Raw genomic sequence first — 20,484 nt, 5'->3', positions numbered from 1 at the left:
TATGCAATTTATCCTTTTAAAGTTTGGATATACTCCATATAGAATATTTGTTTCATTCAAGATTTGTGATTCTTGAAGGCTTCCGCACCATACAACCCATAATTACACATTGCAACCCTTCACTTATAAATCGTTCAAATAAACTTTTTTTCTTCTTTTATTAACTACAAGTATTTCTTTTTCATTCTGTAAAACCCGTCAGCTATCCATTTTTTAGGAAGATAATGTAATTAAGATAGAAATAACGTATTTCTTGATAACTATAAAGTTATGGAATGTTAATAAGGGGTGTATGGAAATAGTAACTACTAAAGGGACTAAAATGTATAGGGATGCTTTTAGAAGGGTAAATTTTGAAATTATGATTTAAAGATTTCAGATAAAAAGAGATACCTAGGAAAAAAACAGTTGGATTTAATCATAAATACGAGTTCGAATTGGTGAGAGAGACGTGAACAAACAGGGCCAAAAGGTTTTTCTTTTTCCCCGCCAGCTGTTCCGTTTCAGCAACTGTGTGTGTGTGTGTGAAATTATAGAGAGAGAATCTAGAGAGAGAGAGAGGGAGATCTCCCGCCCCATTCTCCTCCTCCCCTTGACCTCTCTACTCTTTCGAATAATTCGGCATTCTCATAAACCCCAACCTAGTCTGTAATCTCAACGTCCGTTTTGACTCAGTGCCGTCGAAGCACTCGATCTGGTAGATTCTGATTCGGTTTATGTTCGATCTGATTTTCCGCATCTGGATCACATCGAATCCGAATCCGAATCTATTACCGGTAAGTACAATTCGGATCCTCTGATTTATGCATTGTTTGTTGTAGTTTTGGGATATGATATGTTTGAATTGTAGTTGTGATCAGAATTGCGGTGCTCGCGATGTTTGATTTTATGTAATTTGAATTTGTAGGATTTGCGATCGTTTGACAATGACGGCTGGTACTGAGGTAGTTTGTAACGATGTCGTTCGGAAGGTTGAAATTGAGGAGAAGTGTATAGCTGGCTTGCATACGAGTGATCTGAACGAAGTCGGTGATGCTGCTACTGTTGACGGTAATGTCGGTGGCAATGGGAACAGCAATGTCGGTGGGCATGGGAAGGACGATACTGATGATTCTTCCTATGTATTTGTCAACGGTAGTATTGAGGCGGTTGCTGGTGATCCTGCTGATAAGGGGGGTAATAATGTAGATGCTATCTCTCCTAAATCTGATTCGGCTGATGAAGTTGACCAATTTCAGAAAGAAAAATTAGGTTTGGAAAACGGGGAAATAGCTGTTGATCCGTTGGTGTTGGAAACTAATGGCATCGTTAATAGGTCTGCAACAGTAGGGGATCCTGATGTTAAAGCTGATAAAGATGAAGTGAATCTCGAGAATGGATCCACTATTGATCCTCTTGTGCCGCTGGAGAGTAATGACATTGCTCAGGATGTTAATGGCCATCTTGGCAAGAACACAGGGGAAGAAGATCAAGTTGTTAAGAGCACTGAAATGGATGATGCTAATGGGATCACAAATCTTGAAGCCCAAACGGATGATATTGTTTCTGGAATTACTGTTGATCCTGAGTCCACTCTAAACCCAATAGAGAGTTCACAAGTGACAGTTTTTGAGTCAGAGTCTATGAAGGAATCGGAATCTCAAGTGACAATCACTCAGTCTGTGTCCACGCCTGATCTAATCAACACAACAGATGAGTCACTCTGTACTGCCAATCCAGTTAGGGACACAGACTGTGAAGTGGTGGTTAATGATGGGCAAGAGTTTGTTAGCAATCAGATGGATACAGCAGAAGGTCAAGTAACAATTGATGTGTCGAGTAAGCCATCTGAAGATTTGGAATGTCAAGTAACATCTGATCTATCAGAATCTTATGAAAGTCCACCTCAGGAACTAGAAGGTCAAGTAACAGTTGATGGGCCTGGTAAGCTAGCTGAAGATTTGGAATTTCAAGTAACAGCTGATGAGTCGGAATCTTCTAAAAGTCCACCACAGGAACTAGAAGATCAAGTAACAGTTGATGGGCCTGGTAAGCCGTCTGCAGATTTGGTATGTCAAGTTATAGCTGATGAGCCAGAATCTGAAAGTCCAATCAATGAACAAGAATGTCAAGTTCCAGTCAACGGGTTAGACTCCATTGACAGTTCAGTTGACAATCAAGAATCTCCAGTATCAGTTGATGTGTCAGAATCTAATGGTAATCATACTGAGGAAGTAGATACCACTACAAAAGTTGAGGAGTCCGATGGAAAGTCAGAAGAGCATCAGGAATTGTCAGTTGTTGACTCAGAGGTCAATGTAGAAGCTGAACCAAATATTGTCTGCAATGGGATAGAAGCTGAGCACCAGAGTGAATTGGTGTCAGCTCCCTGCATATCTGAGACCAATAAAGCTGAAGAGACAGTGATTGAATTAGAAGCAGAACCCGAAGAGAATCCAGATTCAGGACTTGTGTTATCTGAGGGTGCAGATATTCTAACCAATGGACAAGTTGAGAAGTCAGATGGGATTCTGGAGATGGAAGAAACTCAGATTTCTCAAACAGTGGCTGATGAAGATGTACCTTTAAAGCTTGATGCCGAGGAGAAAAAATCAGAAGAGACACTTGAGAAACAAGTGGAGGGAAGCTCAGAAACACCGGTCAAAGTTACAGAACCTGTTGAATTTGAGACAAACATTCAAGAGATGAAGGAACATGTCAAGTTAGAAGATGAGATTCAGGAATCACAAACAGAGGTTATAGACAATGTTCAAGATGATATGAATCAGGAGGATAACTCAACAGAATCCACCATTGTGGCTGAAGCACCATTGGAGACAGAAACTAACATTGAGTCCATCGCTCATGAGGATACAGTTTCACAAATTGAAGTCAACAATTGTGTTGATGAAACTCAAGAAGGCTTCCAACAAGATGAAAGTGCTGAAAATGTTAAAATTTTGCCTTCCACTGATTCTATGGAATCACAATGCAATAATGGTGAGTTGCTTGTTGAGAGGGACAGTGCTGTGCTTTCTAATCCTGTTGAGTTGACAGTAGTAGAAACGGAGGTTGATATTGCAGCTCATCTGGTTACAGAGAATGGACCTGTGATTGAAAATGCTGATGTCCCTGAAGAAACAAAAGTTGAGGACACTCCTGTTGAAGATGATTCCACATCAAGAATCCCTGAAGCATATGTGAACTCTGGAGCTGTGATTGAATTTGGCTCAATTGGGCGTCATGAAACAGTTCCTAATATGCCTAATGGTGATATCATTGCTGTGCCAGATGTCATAAATGGGGAGACCAAACCTGCTTCTGGTATTGATAGTGACAATTCTGAACAAAATGTTGATGACAAAATGTCTTGTCCAGAAACCGAAGACATGAATGGCATTCAGAAGGATGAGATTCCTACATCTTCTGTAGAGGATTCTGTAAGTGATGCTCCTGATGCACAGAATGAAGAAGAAGAAGAAGAAGCTGAGGTTCTACCATATAATTTCTTAATTAGGATTCCAAGATTCGAGGATGAAATGTTTAAAGATCAGATTAGAAGTGCTCAGCTGCAAGTTGATGAGAAGACACGCCTCCGAGATGCAATCCGAGTTGAAATTCAAAGCAAACGTGTAAGAAATCTTGGAACTTTAATTTCATAATAAAATTTGGAAATTTTCATTTCATTAATTCATTCTATTTTCACAGGCAAGGTTGAGAGCCATTAATGAGGCATTTAATACAGCAAAACAAGAGGAAACAGCTGCAAGACGGTTAGTTAGATTAAAGCGACAGGAAATAGACTCTGTTCAGGCTGTCATCAACCGCTTGAAGAATGCAGAGTCTGTTGGAGATATTAATCACAGGGTATGTTTCACTCCTCCCTTTTCCAAATCCAAACATTGATGAAATCTGTTAAGTGCTGATGAATGTATGTTCTTGAATCAGATATACAATATGGAGCACATGATACAACATGAAACATTGTCTTTAAAAGATGAGAAAAACCTCATTCGTGAGATTAAACAGCTTAGGACTCTTAGAGAACAACTAGCCTCGAATATGGGGAGCCAAGATGAAATTCAACAGGCTATGGACCAAAAAGATCAAACCGAGGAAAATATGAGGGTATGTGTGTATCATATCATTCAACATTTATCATGTCCTCAATCCCTGATTTTTTTTTTTTTAATTATTTATTTGCAGACTTTAAGGAAGGAACTGGACGTTTTAAAAGTAAAGCTAACAAAAGCTGAAGCAGCTACTGCAGCAGTGGGAACGAAGTATGATGAGCTAAGCAGAAAGGAAAGAGAACTGCAAGATCAGTTCAGAGCTGCAGATGATATTCGTCAAAAAGCATATGCTCATTTAAATAGTTTGAAGAAACAATCATATGACAAGGTTTGTTGAAATTCTGCATCTTACAGATCTGTAGTGAAGATATCTAAATAAGCTGTTAAGGCACATCTTTGTATGTAATTAGCTTTGTAATAGTTGTGAAATGACATCTTAATATGGTAAAAAGGTAGTTAATACGTGCACATAACTAGATTGGTGTACCTTGTGATTAATAAAACATATTATCATGTGTATTTACGACCGCACGATTGATCTAGAGATTAATATGCATAAACTTTCTTAATTACTATCTAATCCACAAATAAATAAATAAATAAAATCACCAAATTAAGAAACCATTAGGTGATATTAGAGTATAGAGACATATGTGTATCCTACCATTCTTCTGTATAACCGACCGCATGCTAAATTCTCCCTTATTTCGACGGAAATAAATTAGCAAGTTAGGATTTGACTCATCTGAGTCAACTCATTAGTAGACCCTATAACTTAAAACGTGTCCTAGGCAGAAGAATAAGATTTCTTTTTCTAGTAGAGTTGTTGATGATTTCATATGCTGAATTTAGGGTGCATACTAGATGATATATTGTTTTTTTGCTTGAGGTATCTTTAGCTATATCTAATCTGGCTGTTACATTTGCATTTACTTGTATTAAGGATTTTGAGAGGTATATTTACTTATTTGCCCCTACTATTTCATATCTATAAACAACAAAACATGTGATAGCTTTTCTCTTTGTGGATACTTGTTTGATACAGATCAATATTACCTTTTCAAGTATACAACTAAAGTAATGTTAACAATGGTTTTTCGTGAATTTACACTTAGACATGAAACTTTGATCATATTTATGCCTTTAGTTATCTAACATGGACCCTAAGGAAATATGAATTTGCATTACTCATTATGCATTTAATTTAATGTATCATGATATATTTTCTTGAGTAATTATTGTGAAAATAATAAATTTTGGGTGAGTAAATTACACGAATGGTCCCTATGGTTTAGGGTAATTTGCGCGTTTGGTTCCTAACTTATTTTTTTAACTTGGAAGGTCCCTACTGTTTGTTTTTGTTACGCGTTTGGTCCCTGTCTTAGTTAAAAAGACTATTTTTCCCTTGGTTTTTTAATTTATTTAGATAAACACACCCACAATCCCACCTCTCTCACCTTACCTTACCTACCCCACTATTTTTTCCTATTTAAATAATAGTATTTTTAGGTAAGATAGGGATCAAGCACGTAACAAAAACACAAAGTAGGGACCAAACATGTAATAAAAACAAACAATAGGGACCTTCCGAGTTAAAAAAATAAGTTAGGGACCAAACGTGTAAATTACCCCAAACCATAGGGACCATTCGTGTAATTTACTCATTTTGGGTGGTTGTGTACACAGAACAAAAACTTCCGCCTGTACAAGGAAGACGTAATGGCAGCAAGAGATTTCGCATCACGTGGAGATAAAGACTCACTTCATCGTTTGTGCGCGAATCAGGTTGTTTAAGCAATCTATTTCATTTATTGTATCCGTTACAAAGGGGTACATACGTCATTTCATTCCATCTTTGTCGGTTCATTCTGTGAAACCAATTAACACGTGATTCTGATTCACTGTAGGTTGAAGCATTTATGGAACAATGGAACAACAATGATGAGTTCAGAAATGATTACGTCAACAGGTGCAATATGAACGCAACCAGAAGACAGAAATATTTTGATGGAAACTCACTCGGTCCTGATGACGTGTCACACGTCCTCCCGCCCAGTGAAACAGTCGACAGGAATCTGGTTTCAATTCCGACGGACGCAAAGCCGGTGTCCGTCATTCCAACCGTGAAACAAGAAACCGTGGTTTCACTTTCCTATTCCGAAGATAGTAAACCCATCAAGAATGTAACGGTGGAAAAGAATCAGACATTGAAAACCAATGATGTTAAAAAGGAAAGTGAAAGTGATACATCAGCAGCCGACAATAATAATAAAAAGGAGGAAGAAGCGAGAAAAGAGGAAATGGAATTGGCTAGAAAAGCTGAGGAATTGAGGAAACAAGAGATTGAAACGAAACTGAAAGAGCAACGAAGGCTGGAGGAAAAAGCTAAAGCAACCGAAGCATTAGAAAGGAAGAAACGCATCGCTGAAAAGGCCCAACTCAGGGCCGAGCTGCGGGCCCGCAAGGAAGCCGAGCAAAAAGAAAAGGTATTATATATATATTTAAATAAATAATAAATGATTTTCATAAAACTTTAATATGATAATCAATGGTTGTGTAGGAGAGGGAGAAGCGGATGAGAAAGAAGGAAAAGAAGAAGGCGGGTGGAGATGGGAGTGTGAATGGAGAAGAAGCTGCAAGTTCAGAAAGCTCAAACGAGGCTACAACTAAAGAGGACATGAGCAGCAACAGTAACAGTGTGATGAAAAAGAAAAAGGCGGCACAGAAACCGCCAGCTCATTTCTTTTCAAAGCAGCTGAAACCGAAACCGGTCCCACCGCCAGCTTCAATCAGAAACAGGAAGAGGTGGCATCAGTGGGTGAAACTGGCATTGGCTGCTATTGGTGTCCTTGCTCTGTTTCTTTTGGGTAACACCGGCTTCTTTATTAATCTTAAGGTCCGCAAGACCGATGGCAGTGCTGGTATCTGAATGAATGAGATATAGAGAAAGCGTTTTTTTTTTTTTTTTTTTGGTTTCTTGGATTGCCTTTTTTTTTTTTTTTTTTAATATAAAATATATATAAATGATCGATAGAGATATGGATTAAAAGATTTAATAAGGTTGGGGGTTTGTTTAAAGTAGTTATGAGTAAAGTTATAGACTTGAGAGAGTATATGTAATATGGATATGGATATGGTTAAGTTGGAAAATATAATAGGGGACAATGGACATCCTTTTCGTAAGTGGAATTACTTTAAAGATATTAATAAGCTTGTTTGCCTATCTACCTTACTGGTGATTTGATATTTTGATTTGCTTTGCATTTTTTTATTATTTGTGAATTCAATGTTTCTTGATTTTAACAGGGTAGGCAATTGAGCTTGGTTTATGACTTATGACTGATGAGATCTACTAATTTCAACTTGGACCCGACCTTGGTCCACAAATGACTGAAAAATACTAATACATTGTGATCCAAACCCAACGCAATTTCACCACTTTGGTGAAGTACAACTGTCGTACTTTAGTCTTGGCCTAAGGGATGAAATGTACCATCTTCCAAAAAGCTTCTAATACATCATAACCAAATATTTATGTCGTTGAGCTTAGGAAATGGTAGAACATAATCCAAACTTGTATCTTCCTACAGGTGTTCAAGAACATGAAAGGGCGTGTATATGAGGATGTAGTCCATTACGCTTTGTACAAAGCCATTGGCCTTGATTACAACACCCGCAAATTGGAGGTGCATATTTTAAACCTTATGTATATTTGTTCCTTATTATTTAATTATTAAATATGAAATTTAAATTCAATAGGGTATTTCAGATTAGTTCAAATAAAAAGGCTGGAGGCAGTTTTAGAAACTTTTATGTAATAGGTACATGCGGTTAATGAAATTAAGTTTCCATTATTTAATAAATTCCCTTAGTATTGAAATTTAAGTGGAATTAGAGGATTTTTCACCCAGGTCCAAGTATAGTGACTAAAGGTCACAATCAAACAATTTCTCCTAATTAAGGATAGAAGAGTCAATAGCATTATCCAATGCTGTGGCTTACAAAAGGGAGGTGATGATATATGGTCCAAAAACGATAGATTAAAGCTAATGTTTGGAGTTCTTGAGTCGCAATCAAACCCCAAAGGTTCTCCTCACGATTTCAAGACAAGATTCTGGAGAGAAATAGATTAGAGCTAATGTTTGGAGTTCTTGAGTCGCAGAAACGATAGCCTAGGAACACCAATCACGTAAGCAAACCCCTTATTTATGATTATGATTAGGGTTTATGATTAAGAGTTCAAACCATCGATTAAGATAATAGATTGATGATCTTCAACTTTCTTGTTTCAATTCACTGGTTGTGTTTTGCCAAAACCAAACTCGAGGAACAAAGAAACAATGGACATTTGTTGTTTCTGATGTATTTTGCTACTCTACAAGCAATCCGAGTCACGAAAAAAATACCAAAGAGACCGCAAATCACCTAGAATTGAAAAGTAATGAAATTGATTGAGTTTTGGAACGAACCAAAAACACAATCAACAAAGTTTTTTAAATTTACCCTGTTAGCTTAGTTGACTGTTGGATCTTACTTAATATAATTTCAGCAAGGTATGCAATTTGATGGTTGATTATGGAATGTTGTAATTAAATGCATTTGAGTCTAGAAAGCTTATGATTGTATTTTTAGAAGAAATAACATTTGTGCACCCTAGGTGATTTCATGGTTCTTTCTAAGCTTACATCCCTAAAACCAAAAAATTATGTGTTAGTTTCTTGTATGTGACATGTATTCAATGTTAGAGCTGGCAAAATTTAACCCAACCCACAAACCCAATACAAAATAAAAATGTTAATTTGAGATTTTCAACCCATTTAAATTAAATGAATCAACCCATCCAACCTATTTTATTAAATATGTTGGTTTAGGGCAAAAAATTATAAATCTGTTTTCAACTCACCAATCTATCTAACTTTTATATATATATATATATATATATATATATATATATATATATATATATATATATATATATATATATATATATAATTTCATAATTATTTAAATATTATCATCTATTAATTTATAAATTTTAATGTTGTATTATTATTTATGTTTTATAAATATGCAATTTTATTTTCTATTTTTTTCTTGGCGCTGACAATACTATCCACTCTCCAAAATCAATTCGAAATTAAATGTATTTAATGTTATTTGAACCGTTCATTTGTATTTGTGAATAAGGATTGTGTGTGCGTGTGTGTTTTTTTTAAATATAATTTGAAGTTTTATTTAAGTTTGGAACTAAATTAAGTGATGTAATCTTTAGTTAATTAATTAATTTTTTTTATTTCATAAGTGTTAACCAAAGTTTAACCTATTTGTTTAATATGTTGGATTGAGAACTACAAACAGGTCAATCCGGTGACAATCTATTTATCTGAAAGGTTGGATTGGATAGAAAATATCAACTCATTTAAATAAACATGTTAGATTGGGTTGAACCTGAACCCAACCCAGATTGACCTATTGCAGCTTATTTGACTTAACCAACACAAAACCCTAATTTACTAATAAGTTTAGTTTATATTGAATGTTATTACTTATTAGTAATGATAATATTGAAGATGATTCACAAATAAAAACTTCAATTATACATATGAAATGGAATTTGAATACACTTGTTTAAGGGACTTCATTGGATCGATGATCATGAAGAATTCCAAATCCGATCAATATTAATACGAAGGGTTGTAGAGGTTAAATACCGTCTTGTAAAACATGTCCAGCCTTGTACTACATGTGGTGAATGTTTAATGTGGAGAATTATTATGGGGCCACGTTTGAGCTAATAATCTCAAACGCTAATACTTCTAAGACTATTTTTTGAAATATTAAGTGTAGTCAATTTTATAAAAAGTGACACTTTTTTAAATAGTTATGGACATATTTTTATTTTCAACAAAAATATCAAATGATAAAGTTGTTCTTTATATATTGCTATGAATTTTGAAGAAGAAATCTATACGGAAAGTGTTGTTAAGACAACTTTATTTTATAAAATTAGAAATTTTTATAAATAATTAGATGTTTATAAAAGATGAGTAAATTCTTTAGAATTTTATTTGATATTCTCATTGGTATTAAAAAGTTAGAAAAAAAAGCCATTTGGATGAAAAATATAATTTTGAAAAGTTAGAAAATTTGACTACTTATTGAAAGTCAAAGGATAATACGGTAAATAAATCATGCTGGGTAAATGTCTTATAGAAGTGATAAACACAATTCAGTCCCCCTAGTTCAATTAACTTCTTTTGATTATAAAATTAATTCTTAATTAATTATTGATCAATCTTAATTAAACAAATATGATTTCTCTTTTAATATATTATTTTTATAAAATATTAATAAACCATAATAACCTCTTTCTCTATTATTTCTACAGTCAAGTTGCTTTGGTGAAGGCAGCCCAAAAGGACCATGCACAACCGGATCAAATACTTACCAAATATGATTACGGGCTTAGACACTAATCCAACTGTCTTCCACTTGGATAAATCTAGTAATCATAAATGCAAGTAGAATCTAATTATCAATTGTAGCTCTCAAAGACGCTGTCAAACTCTGATCTTATCAGCAATCTGTTCTTTAGATAAGGGTTCGTATGATCCTCTGTTCTAGATATCGTGCAGACAATCACATGGAACATAGTCATACTTATTGTCCAACAGATAGTTTCTCGATATCAGATTCGTTTGAAATAGAACTTAATTGAACACATCATTTCAGTCCTGACCGGGCGCGGCACATAAGTCAAACCAAATCATCAAGGGGCCCTGATATCGCTTTTACCCTCTTAGGATAAAAGGAACAGATAAACTTCAACTTATATGCATCTACTATTCACTAATCAAACCATACACAACAATGCGTTTTATAACATCAAGTTAGTGATGTGTTTTCGCATTATTAATGCATAACCAATTAGCAAACAATAAACCATATATCTAGGTTTTAAGACCATATGATATTATCATCTTGCGATCACCCGTGATAAATTCCATGAAGTGATTCCAACAAGCGTGAGTTTATTCCAATGCTCAAAACTTGTTCATAAGCACTCATGAACGTTGTAGCAAACCTTTGCTATGTCTAATACTCTTTAGACATCTACACACCAATTCATGATAGTCTTCATTTATACCTACTTCCAACATATGAACAACTGTGGACCGTATGAATAAATTCTTTATTCTGGATGTCAAAAATGCAAAATGAAACAATAGGTAAACAATTAACATAAGAGAGTAACTTTACTAATAAATAATAGTCATTTATTTAATCATCAAATGTTAATTACATTTATCTATTACACGTTTCTAAACTGTTTAATCCAAACTAATATCGTCCTTCAGCCTAATGCTCTTAGCATGCTGCAAGTGCTTAACCCTACTCAGTCCCTTCGTAAGCGGATCTGCTGGGTTATCCTCCGATGATATCCTCTTTACTACGAGGAGTCATTCTTTTACCCGATGATGAATAAAGTTATATTTTCTGTCGATATGCCGAGATCTACCATGATCCTCGGTTCCTTGGTCAAGGCAACTGCTCCTTCATCATCACAGAAAATTTCCATAGGCTCCTGTATGGATGGCACAACTCCAAGGTCTCCAATGAAATTCTTCAGCCATATTGCCTCTTTTGATGCTTCGCTCGCTGCAATGTACTTTGATTCGCACATTGAATCAACTACGGTTTCTTGCTTGGAACTTTTCCAAGTCACTGCTCCTCCAGTAAGGGTAAAGACCCAGCCTGACTGCGAACGTTAGTTGTCCCTGTCGGTCTGAAAACTGGCATCACTGTACCCTCGTACCTTTAATTCATCACTCCCACCGAGGACTAGGAACCATTCCTTGGTCCTTCGAAGGTACTTAAGAATGTTCTTGACTGTGGTCCAATGTGCTTTTCTAGGGTTCCCTTGATATCTGCTGACCATGCTCAAAGCGAAGGACACATAAGGGCGAGTACAAGTCATATCATACATGATTGAGCCAACTGCGGAAGCGTAAGGTACTCGGCTTATCTCTGCTATCTCGACGTCGGTACTCGGACTTTGAGACTTACTCAACTTGTCCAAGTAAGTATTCTGACCAAGTCCTATTAGTCTTTTACTCATGTTTCTCACTATCCTTATTCCCAGAATATAAGCAGTTTCTCCCAGGTCCTTCATAGCGAAGCACTTCCCGAGCCAGGACTTAACTTCCTGCAGTGTCGGGATGTCATTTCCTATGAGCAGTATGTCATCGACATACAATACGAGGAAGCTTATTATACTCCCACTGACTTTGACATATACACACGATTCATCTTCGCTTCGCAGAAAACCAAACTCTTTGACTTTCTCGTCGAAACAAAGATTCCATCTGCGCGATGCTTGCTTAAGTCCATAAATGGACTTCTCAAGCTTACACACTCTATTAGGATGCTTCACATTGACAAAACCCTCTGGCTGAGCCATTTAAACATCCTCAACCAACTTCCCATTAAAGAAAGCGATTTTGACATCCATTTGCCATATTTCATAATCATGAAATGCAGCAATGGCCAACATCACCCTAATAGAGTTTATCTTCGCAAATGGTGAGAAGGTCTCATTGATGGGTTTTGGTCATAAGAACATCCTATGTGCTCATACAAACCCTAATGCTTGGATCTAGGTTTCTCTATTGTACATGCAAGTTATCCAAGACTATAAACCCTAATTCTAGCATTCAAGTAATCATATTAACATGAGAATACGTTTAAGATCATACCTTGATTGTTATGCAGCAATAACAATCCCAAATCTCCTTGTATTGACTTTAGAAAGCTTAGAGTCACAAATGTCACTCCTCTAATGGTTCACAAACACCATAAGCAAGAGGATGAAGAGGAGAGAGGATGGAGGCTGCCCTAAAACGTGTGAAATCCTAGAAGGATGCTTAGCCACGTTTTTGGGTCATAAGGGTTCTATATATAGTGAGACTATTAGGGTTATTTAACAAGGAAACCCTAATTTGGATGCTTAAGCCCTAAGCAACCCATGGACTCCTTTCCTTAAGGCCTTGGACAATTTCATATGGGCTTCCCCCATAGAATTCGTCCACCTCATAATATAAGGCAATCCATGGCCCAAATTGTAATTATCTTATATTTACAATTCGAGTCCCTTAAGTTTAATTAATCTCTTTTAGTCACAAAACTAATTACCAATTAATTATTGACTAATATTAATTAAACAATATGATTTCTCCTTTAATATATTATTCCCATAATATATTAATAAATCATATTTAATCCTTTCTCTCCATAATTCATCCTATCAAGTTGCTTTGGTGAAGGCAACCTAAAAGGACCATGCACCATCGGGTCAAGTCACACCAAAATAGTTATGGAGTTAGACACTAATCCAACAGTCTCCCACTTGGATAAGTCTAATAACTATTCTGCGTATGACTTCAGATCCTGATCTGCAATCATAGCTTTCCAAAGCCGCTGTCAACTCTGATCCTATCAGATACGCGTGTCCTTTAGATAAGGGATCATATATTCCTCCATTCTAGATATCATATGAGATATGATTACAAATCATTCTATTTGTACTCTATCTCGACTTACGATTTATGACGACTGACTAATTAAACAAATCAAATTAGCCCTAGCCCGTCCGAGCATTTACGTTTGTCATCACTAAATCATCGAGGGGCCCAAAGATATCGCTTTTATTCTACTTTGAATAAAAGCAACGGATAAACTTTGATACAATGCTTGCTTGCACTCACTAACCAAATCACACACAACAATATGTTTTATAACACCAAGTTACTAGTGCATTTACATATTATCAATGTGCAACCGATTTGCAAGATACAACTCACACATCTCAGTTTCAAGAATATAAGATGTTATCGTCTCACCAATCACTCGTGATACAATTCATGGAGTGATCCAAGTGAGCATGGGTTTAATCCAATGCTCAAATCATATTCGTAAGCACTCATGAATGTTGCAGCAAACATTTGCTTATGTCTAATTCTCTTTAGACAATCCACACACCAATTCACGACAATCTTCATTCATACCTACTTCCAACATATGAACGACTGTGGCCCATTCGAATAATTTGACTGTTCTTAACCAATTAAATTATTCAGGAAGTCAAAACATGCAAAGTGAAACACAAGAATAATACTAATCCCATATGGCCTCAAACCTTTGAGTATAAATAAAACTCCTTTTATTTATCACCATATCGATTACTCATTATTTGTCGTTTCGGGTAATCAACTTCTTACTTGAATTATTACACTTGTCCCATGCTCCTAGCATGCACACAATGTTTACCTATGGTTCTTACTTTGTGAAATAGATCAAATTGAACACATTTCCAATCATTCTCATTTCACAGCTCCAAATCCTTTTTCATAAGTGTAAGAATATCGAATTCTTGCTACTTATAGAATATGCTAGATTCTAACATTCTATGCAATCATCCTTTCGTAATATCACTGCACCAAAGTTACAAAGACTATTGCCAATGATATTACAAAATCTTCTATCGGAAATTGTTACAAGACAATTCCTTAGATATGATGTCTCTCACTCAAAGTACATTCCTTTGAACATCCTTTTGCATAAATGTTTCTAATCTAGACATAGATTTTCAATATTCAATTCCAATATGGACACGTTTCCATATTTTCCATATGACAACTCATTCTTAATAGAATCTTATATATTTGTAATAATGTCGACATGGTCCATCCAATATCATGCTTCCAACTACTCACAAGCAACCAATCCTCGTCGAACTTTAGATTGTCCTTTGATAGTTGTTTAATTATTTTAGTCAAAACCGATTCTAGTCCCTTTTCCCTCTAAATGCGCTAGACATTTGGAAAATTTTAGAATGGTCAAATATTAAAGCATTTGCAATCGATCCTATACCCGAAGCGTATGGGACACGATGCATAATGTTTTATTTGTTATGTTCTCAAAATTCGAATTGTGAAGAGGAATGCCGTAATCATAATCGAAAATTTAAGAACACACTATGTACCTTTGATTAAATTTATTAACATTTCTCAACCTAAGCCTTTAGATTTGAAATGAAGCATAATATTCTCTCCCTTAATTATAGCAAAACAACTTTACAACCCTTACGACTTTGCAAGGTATAACTCTTGTTTTCTATAATTAATATTTCCAACTTGCAATATGTGCCTTAATAATCATACAATCATAACATTTATGCTCCCACTATTATGATGATTATTATAAAACATAACACTTATGCTCCCACTAGCTTCGACATGTATTCATAAACATCTTAACTTTCAGAAAAACAATACCTATTGAATTTCTTAAGTCCATGTTTCTAATACTTAATGCTTTGATAATCTTTTATCAAGGCCTATTAAACTTATACACATTTTCCTTAGATAGCTCATATGTGTGTCTAAACAATTAAGACTAGTTGCCAAACCTCACAATTCAAATCATGGAAAGGGATACCATAACCATAATCGAATTTTAGAATGCAATTTTACAATCACTATCTTCTTAAAATCTTTCTTAGTGAAAGCATTTCCTCACAATCATTTTCATGAAGGAGGCAATCTTATGACACTTAGATTTAAACGGTGTATGTGTTCCTATCCATGTGAATTTGTTAAAACCAAAGTTTACGACAAATTCAAACTCATATGGACCGAACTTTCTTAATCTTGATTTCTTGCCTTATGGTAGAACAACTGCCCACCATGTCTTCCAAGTAGTTAAGCAGCTCACCCTTTCCTATCAATGTACCTTTCATTGATTCAGGTGCCTTGCCTTTTATGCATTCAAAATGAGAACTCATAGAACTCACATGCATAATTAACTCAATTAGAACAGCACAGAACCAAAATAATGTCAACACGATAGGTTGTAAACCTCAACTCGTGTGCTAGTGATGATCGATAAGGTTTATTTGATTTGTTCTTAAAACCTTTCAAGACCATTAAGACTCCCACTAACTCCTTGACATATAAGATTCTCTTGTCAATAAACATTTCTTGACAAACAAATATTCAAGAGTTAGTGTAGTTTTTATCAAAACACTTCATAAATTGGTCCTAGTTGGTCTTTGTCTTATCCAAGACATCACAACTTTCCATATTTGATGAACGTTATAAACCTTTTAATACTTGTCACTCATTGTCACAATCTTAACTCTAAGACTTGTTTTGGAATGAAGTATGATTGACTTCTTGATTTAACCATTTCTTCAATTCTTGATTCCTCTTCTTAAACATACAATTGTACTTTTCTCAAGCTTACACACTCTATTAGGATGCTTCACATTGACAAAACCCTCTGGCGGAGCCATTTAAACATCCTCAACCAACTTCCCATTAAAGAAAGTGATTTTGACATCCATTTGCCATATTTCATAATCATGAAATGCAGCAATGGCCAACATCACCCTAATAGAGTTTATCTTCGCAAATGGTGAGAAGGTCTCATTGATGGGTTTTGGTCATAAGAACATCCTATGTGCTCATACAAACCCTAATGCTTGGATCTAGGTTTCTCTATTGTACATACAAGTTATCCAAGACTATAAACCCTAATTCTAGCATTCAAGTAATCATATTAACATGAGAATACGTTTAAGATCATACCTTGATTGTTATGCAGCAATAACAATCCCAAATCTCCTTGTATTGACTTTAGAAAGCTTAGAGTCACAAATGTCACTCCTCTAATGGTTCACAAACACCATAAGCAAGAGGATGAAGAGGAGAGAGGATGGAGGCTGCCCTAAAACATGTGAAACCCAAGAAGGATGCTTAGCCACGTTTTTGGGTCATAAGGGTTCTATATATAGTGAGGCTATTAGGGTTATCTAACAAGGAAACCCTAATTTGGATGCTTAAGCCCTAAGCAACCCATGGACTCCTTTCCTTAAGGCCTTGGACAATTTCATATGGGCTTCCCCCATAGAATTCGTCCACCTCATAATATAAGGAAATCCATGGCCCAAATTGTAATTATCTTATATTTACAATTCGAGTCCCTTAAGTTTAATTAATCTCTTTTAGTCACAAAACTAATTACCAATTAATTATTGACTAATATTAATTAAACAATATGATTTATCCTTTAATATATTATTCCCATAATATATTAATAAATCATATTTAATCCTTTCTCTCCATAATTCATCCTATCAAGTTGCTTTGGTGAAGGCAACCTAAAAGGACCATGCACCATCGGGTCAAGTACATACCAAAAAAGTTATGGACTTAGACACTAATCCAACAGTCATCATAGTCAACTCTGGGAGTTCGAGTAAAGCCCTTTGCAACCAATCGCGCCTTATAAGTGTGCACATTCCCATCCATGTCAGTCTTTTTCTTGAAGATCCATTTGCACCCGACCGTCTTACGACCTGGTACATGATCAACCAAGCTCCAAACTTGGTTATCGTACATGGATTGAATCTTGCTGTCCGTCGCCTCTTTTCATTTTGCAGACTCCGGGCCTGCCATGGCTTCCTTGTAGCTGTTAGGTTCATCCAAATTTATTACTGTATTATCACTAATATACATATCACCCTCGCTTGTTATATGAAAACCATACAACATGGGTGGAACACTAACTGTACTGGAATGTCTAAGAGGTAATGATTCGTCAATCGGTTCAACTGGAGTTTCCTCCTCGAGTTGAATGCCAGCGTTAGAGGATCCTTCATTGCTCGACTCTTGAATCTCTTCAAGATCAATTTGCCTCCCACTGTCCCTTTAGCTAATGTGTTCTCTCTCTCTCTCTCTCTCTCTCTCTCTCTCTCTCTCTCTCTTTCTCAGAAAACCCATCTCCTCGCAGCGAAGGCAACATTGTTACTTGGTCTATAGAAGAGATATCCAAAGGACTTCTGTGGGTAGCCAATGAAAATACACCGCTTACTACAAGGTTTAAGCTTGTTGTGAGTCTCTCGTCCTACGAAATCCTCTCAACCCCAAACCTTGATATGTGCTAACGAGGGAGCCTTCCCTGTCCACATTTCGTGAGGTGTTTTGGCAACCTTCTTCGTAGGGACTAAGTTAAGGATATGGGCGGCTGTCTCTAAGGCATACCCCTAGAATGATATAGGTAGTGAAGCACGACTCATCATGGAATGAACCATGTCTAGCAAGGTTTGATTACGCCTCTCAGCTACACCATTCAATTGTAGTGTCCTAGGTGGTGTTAATTATGAAACTATTCCGCATTCTTTGAGGTAGTCGTGGAATTCAAGACTTAGGTACTCTCATCCTCGATCGGATCGAACAATCTTGATTTTCCTGCCCAATTGATTCTCCACTTCTTGTTTAAACTCTTTGAACTTTTCAAACGTTTCTGATTTGTGCTTTATTGATTAGATATACCCATATCTGCTATAATCGTCGGTGAAAGTTACATATAAGCGGCTCACATCCCTTATGGTGGACCTAAAGGGCCCACACACATCGGTGTGTATGAGATCCAATAAACCCTCACCCATCTCACAAGTGCCAGTGAAGGGTGACTTGGTCATCTTTCCAAGTAAACAAGACTTGCACATGTCATCGTCCCTAAGGTCAAACAACTCCAACACTCCTTCCTTTTGGAGTTGGGCTATGCATTTCTTGTTGACATGTCCAATACGACAATGCCACAAGCATGCTTTATCGATACTATTGGAAGAATCAACCCACAACACATCATTTCCTAAGTTATCTACAACCATCATAGGCTCATATATTCCATTACAAGGCAATCCTTCAAAATATAAAACACTATTAAGATAAGCATAAATAGAACCCTTTTCATTATCAAATGAATATCTAAAACCTTGTCTATATAAACCATGAAATGAAATGATGTTTCTAGCCATATATGGAGAATAGCAACAATTGTTTAAATCTAAACCTAATCCATTACTAAGCACTAAGGAATAAACTCCAATCTTGGTGACAGGCAACGAAATTCTATTTCCCATGATTAGATTTATCCTTCCATGCTCCATATCCATATTTCTTCTATGTCCCTGCAAATCAGAACATATGTGAAAACCACATCTGTATCAAGAACCCAAGAAATAGCATGCGACGAATCATTAGATTTAATTGTGTAAATACCTGCGAAAGATGGCTTGATCTTCCCATCCTTCATGGCTTGCAGATATTCTGGGCAACGTCTCTTCCAATGCCCTATCTTGTGGCAGTGGTGGTACTCTGCCTCCTTAGGTTAGAGTTGGGTTTAGCATAACCAACTTTGTTTCCACTAGAAGAGGTACCATCTTGGTACTTTCCTTTGTGGTGGCCCTTTGAGGGAGCCATCCTCTTCTCACCCTTCCCTTTCCCTATTGCCAAGGCAGGGGCAGCAGCGGAAGTAGGAGTCAGTGCAACAGACTTATCCTTGAGATTGCTCTCAGCAGTCCTCAACAAGCCTTGAAGCTTGCTCAAGGTGACCTCCTCCTTATTCATGTGGTAGGTCATGCGGAACTGGTTGTAGCAGGGTGGCAATGAGTGAAGGATGATGTTGATTGCCAACTCTTCATTGAAGTTAACATTTAACTTCAGCAGGCGATCAACATATCTCTGCATCTTTTGCAGATGGGCGGTAAGGGACTCTCCATTACCCATTTTGGCAGTGATCATTGAAGTGATGATCTCGTACCTTTCTTGTCTAACGCTCTGGTGGTACCAATCCAACAAGTCTTGATGCATTTCATATGGGTACATGTCCTCATAGGACTTTTGATTTAATTTTGTATCCATCTCATAAAGACTCAGAAAAAGAGGATGGTTCTGCTCAAAATCCACATGTCGGTAGTACAACGGAGGGGGAGAATTCTACTACCATACCGAATGCAACCATCAGTGAAGACACATATTATACTTCGCCAGTCGAGGGGGAGAAAGAGACCGAAAGTACAACTGATGAAGGCAAAGGTGATCAATCTGAAGCTAAAGTCGAAGTGAATGTCGAACTGGATCCAACATATGATCCAAATTATCCTCCATTGGTGAAATGGACCAAAGACCATCCCAAAGCACAGATTATTGGTGAAACTTCCAAAAAAGTCCTTAGTCGGTCTCAGTTAAAAGCGAAACAAACTACATTGTTCTCTAAAGTCGAATTTTGCATGTTTAATTTGTTTGTTTCCAATATTGAACCGAAAACAGTAAATGTTGCACTTGATCATTCAGATTGGGTCCAAGAAATGCAAGATGAGCTCCATGAGTTTGAGCGGAACCGAGTTTGGAGGTTGATATCTACACCAAAGGATGCTTCTGTAGTTGGCTTGAAGTGGGTCTTTAGAAATAAGTTGGATAAAGAAGGGAATGTCATTCGCAACAAGGCTCGATTGGTGGTGAAAGGATATTGTCAAGACGAAGGAATAGATTATGAAGAAACCTTCGCTTCAGTAGCTAGGTTGGAA

The 20,484-nt window shown here is 36.4% G+C and overlaps 1 protein-coding gene across 1 annotated transcript; it reads left to right on the top strand.

Moving 5' to 3' along the window:
- The first annotated feature begins 428 nt into the window (after positions 1-428).
- Positions 429-7,235, top strand: LOC145010937 (calponin-like domain protein). Its single transcript, XM_078969530.1, has 8 exons — positions 429-776; positions 908-3,611; positions 3,688-3,846; positions 3,928-4,107; positions 4,186-4,380; positions 5,739-5,837; positions 5,960-6,538; positions 6,613-7,235. The coding sequence occupies exons 2-8, from the start codon at positions 927-929 to the stop codon at positions 6,979-6,981; spliced, it is 4,266 nt and encodes a 1,421-aa protein (XP_078825656.1). The 5' UTR covers positions 429-776; positions 908-926; the 3' UTR covers positions 6,982-7,235.
- The last annotated feature ends 13,249 nt before the right edge of the window (positions 7,236-20,484 follow it).

Source organism: Lactuca saligna, chromosome 8 (genome assembly GCF_052625555.1).
Source record: "Lactuca saligna cultivar CGN05327 chromosome 8, ASM5262555v1, whole genome shotgun sequence".
NCBI classification, from domain to species: Eukaryota; Viridiplantae; Streptophyta; class Magnoliopsida; order Asterales; family Asteraceae; genus Lactuca; species Lactuca saligna.
Note: the sequence above shows the minus strand (reverse complement) of the source record. Positions and strands in the feature narration are given on the sequence as shown.

What these genes read in the sequence shown, in the direction of transcription:
- LOC145010937 (XM_078969530.1), top strand. Translation starts at nt 927, where the DNA reads ATGACGGCTGGTACTGAGGTAGTTTGTAACGATGTCGTTCGGAAGGTT. An exon ending in TTGAAATTCAAAGCAAACGT is followed by an intron (nt 3,612 to 3,687) that starts GTAAGAAATCTT and finishes CTATTTTCACAG; the next exon opens with GCAAGGTTGAGAGCCATTAA. An exon ending in TTGGAGATATTAATCACAGG is followed by an intron (nt 3,847 to 3,927) that starts GTATGTTTCACT and finishes TTCTTGAATCAG; the next exon opens with ATATACAATATGGAGCACAT.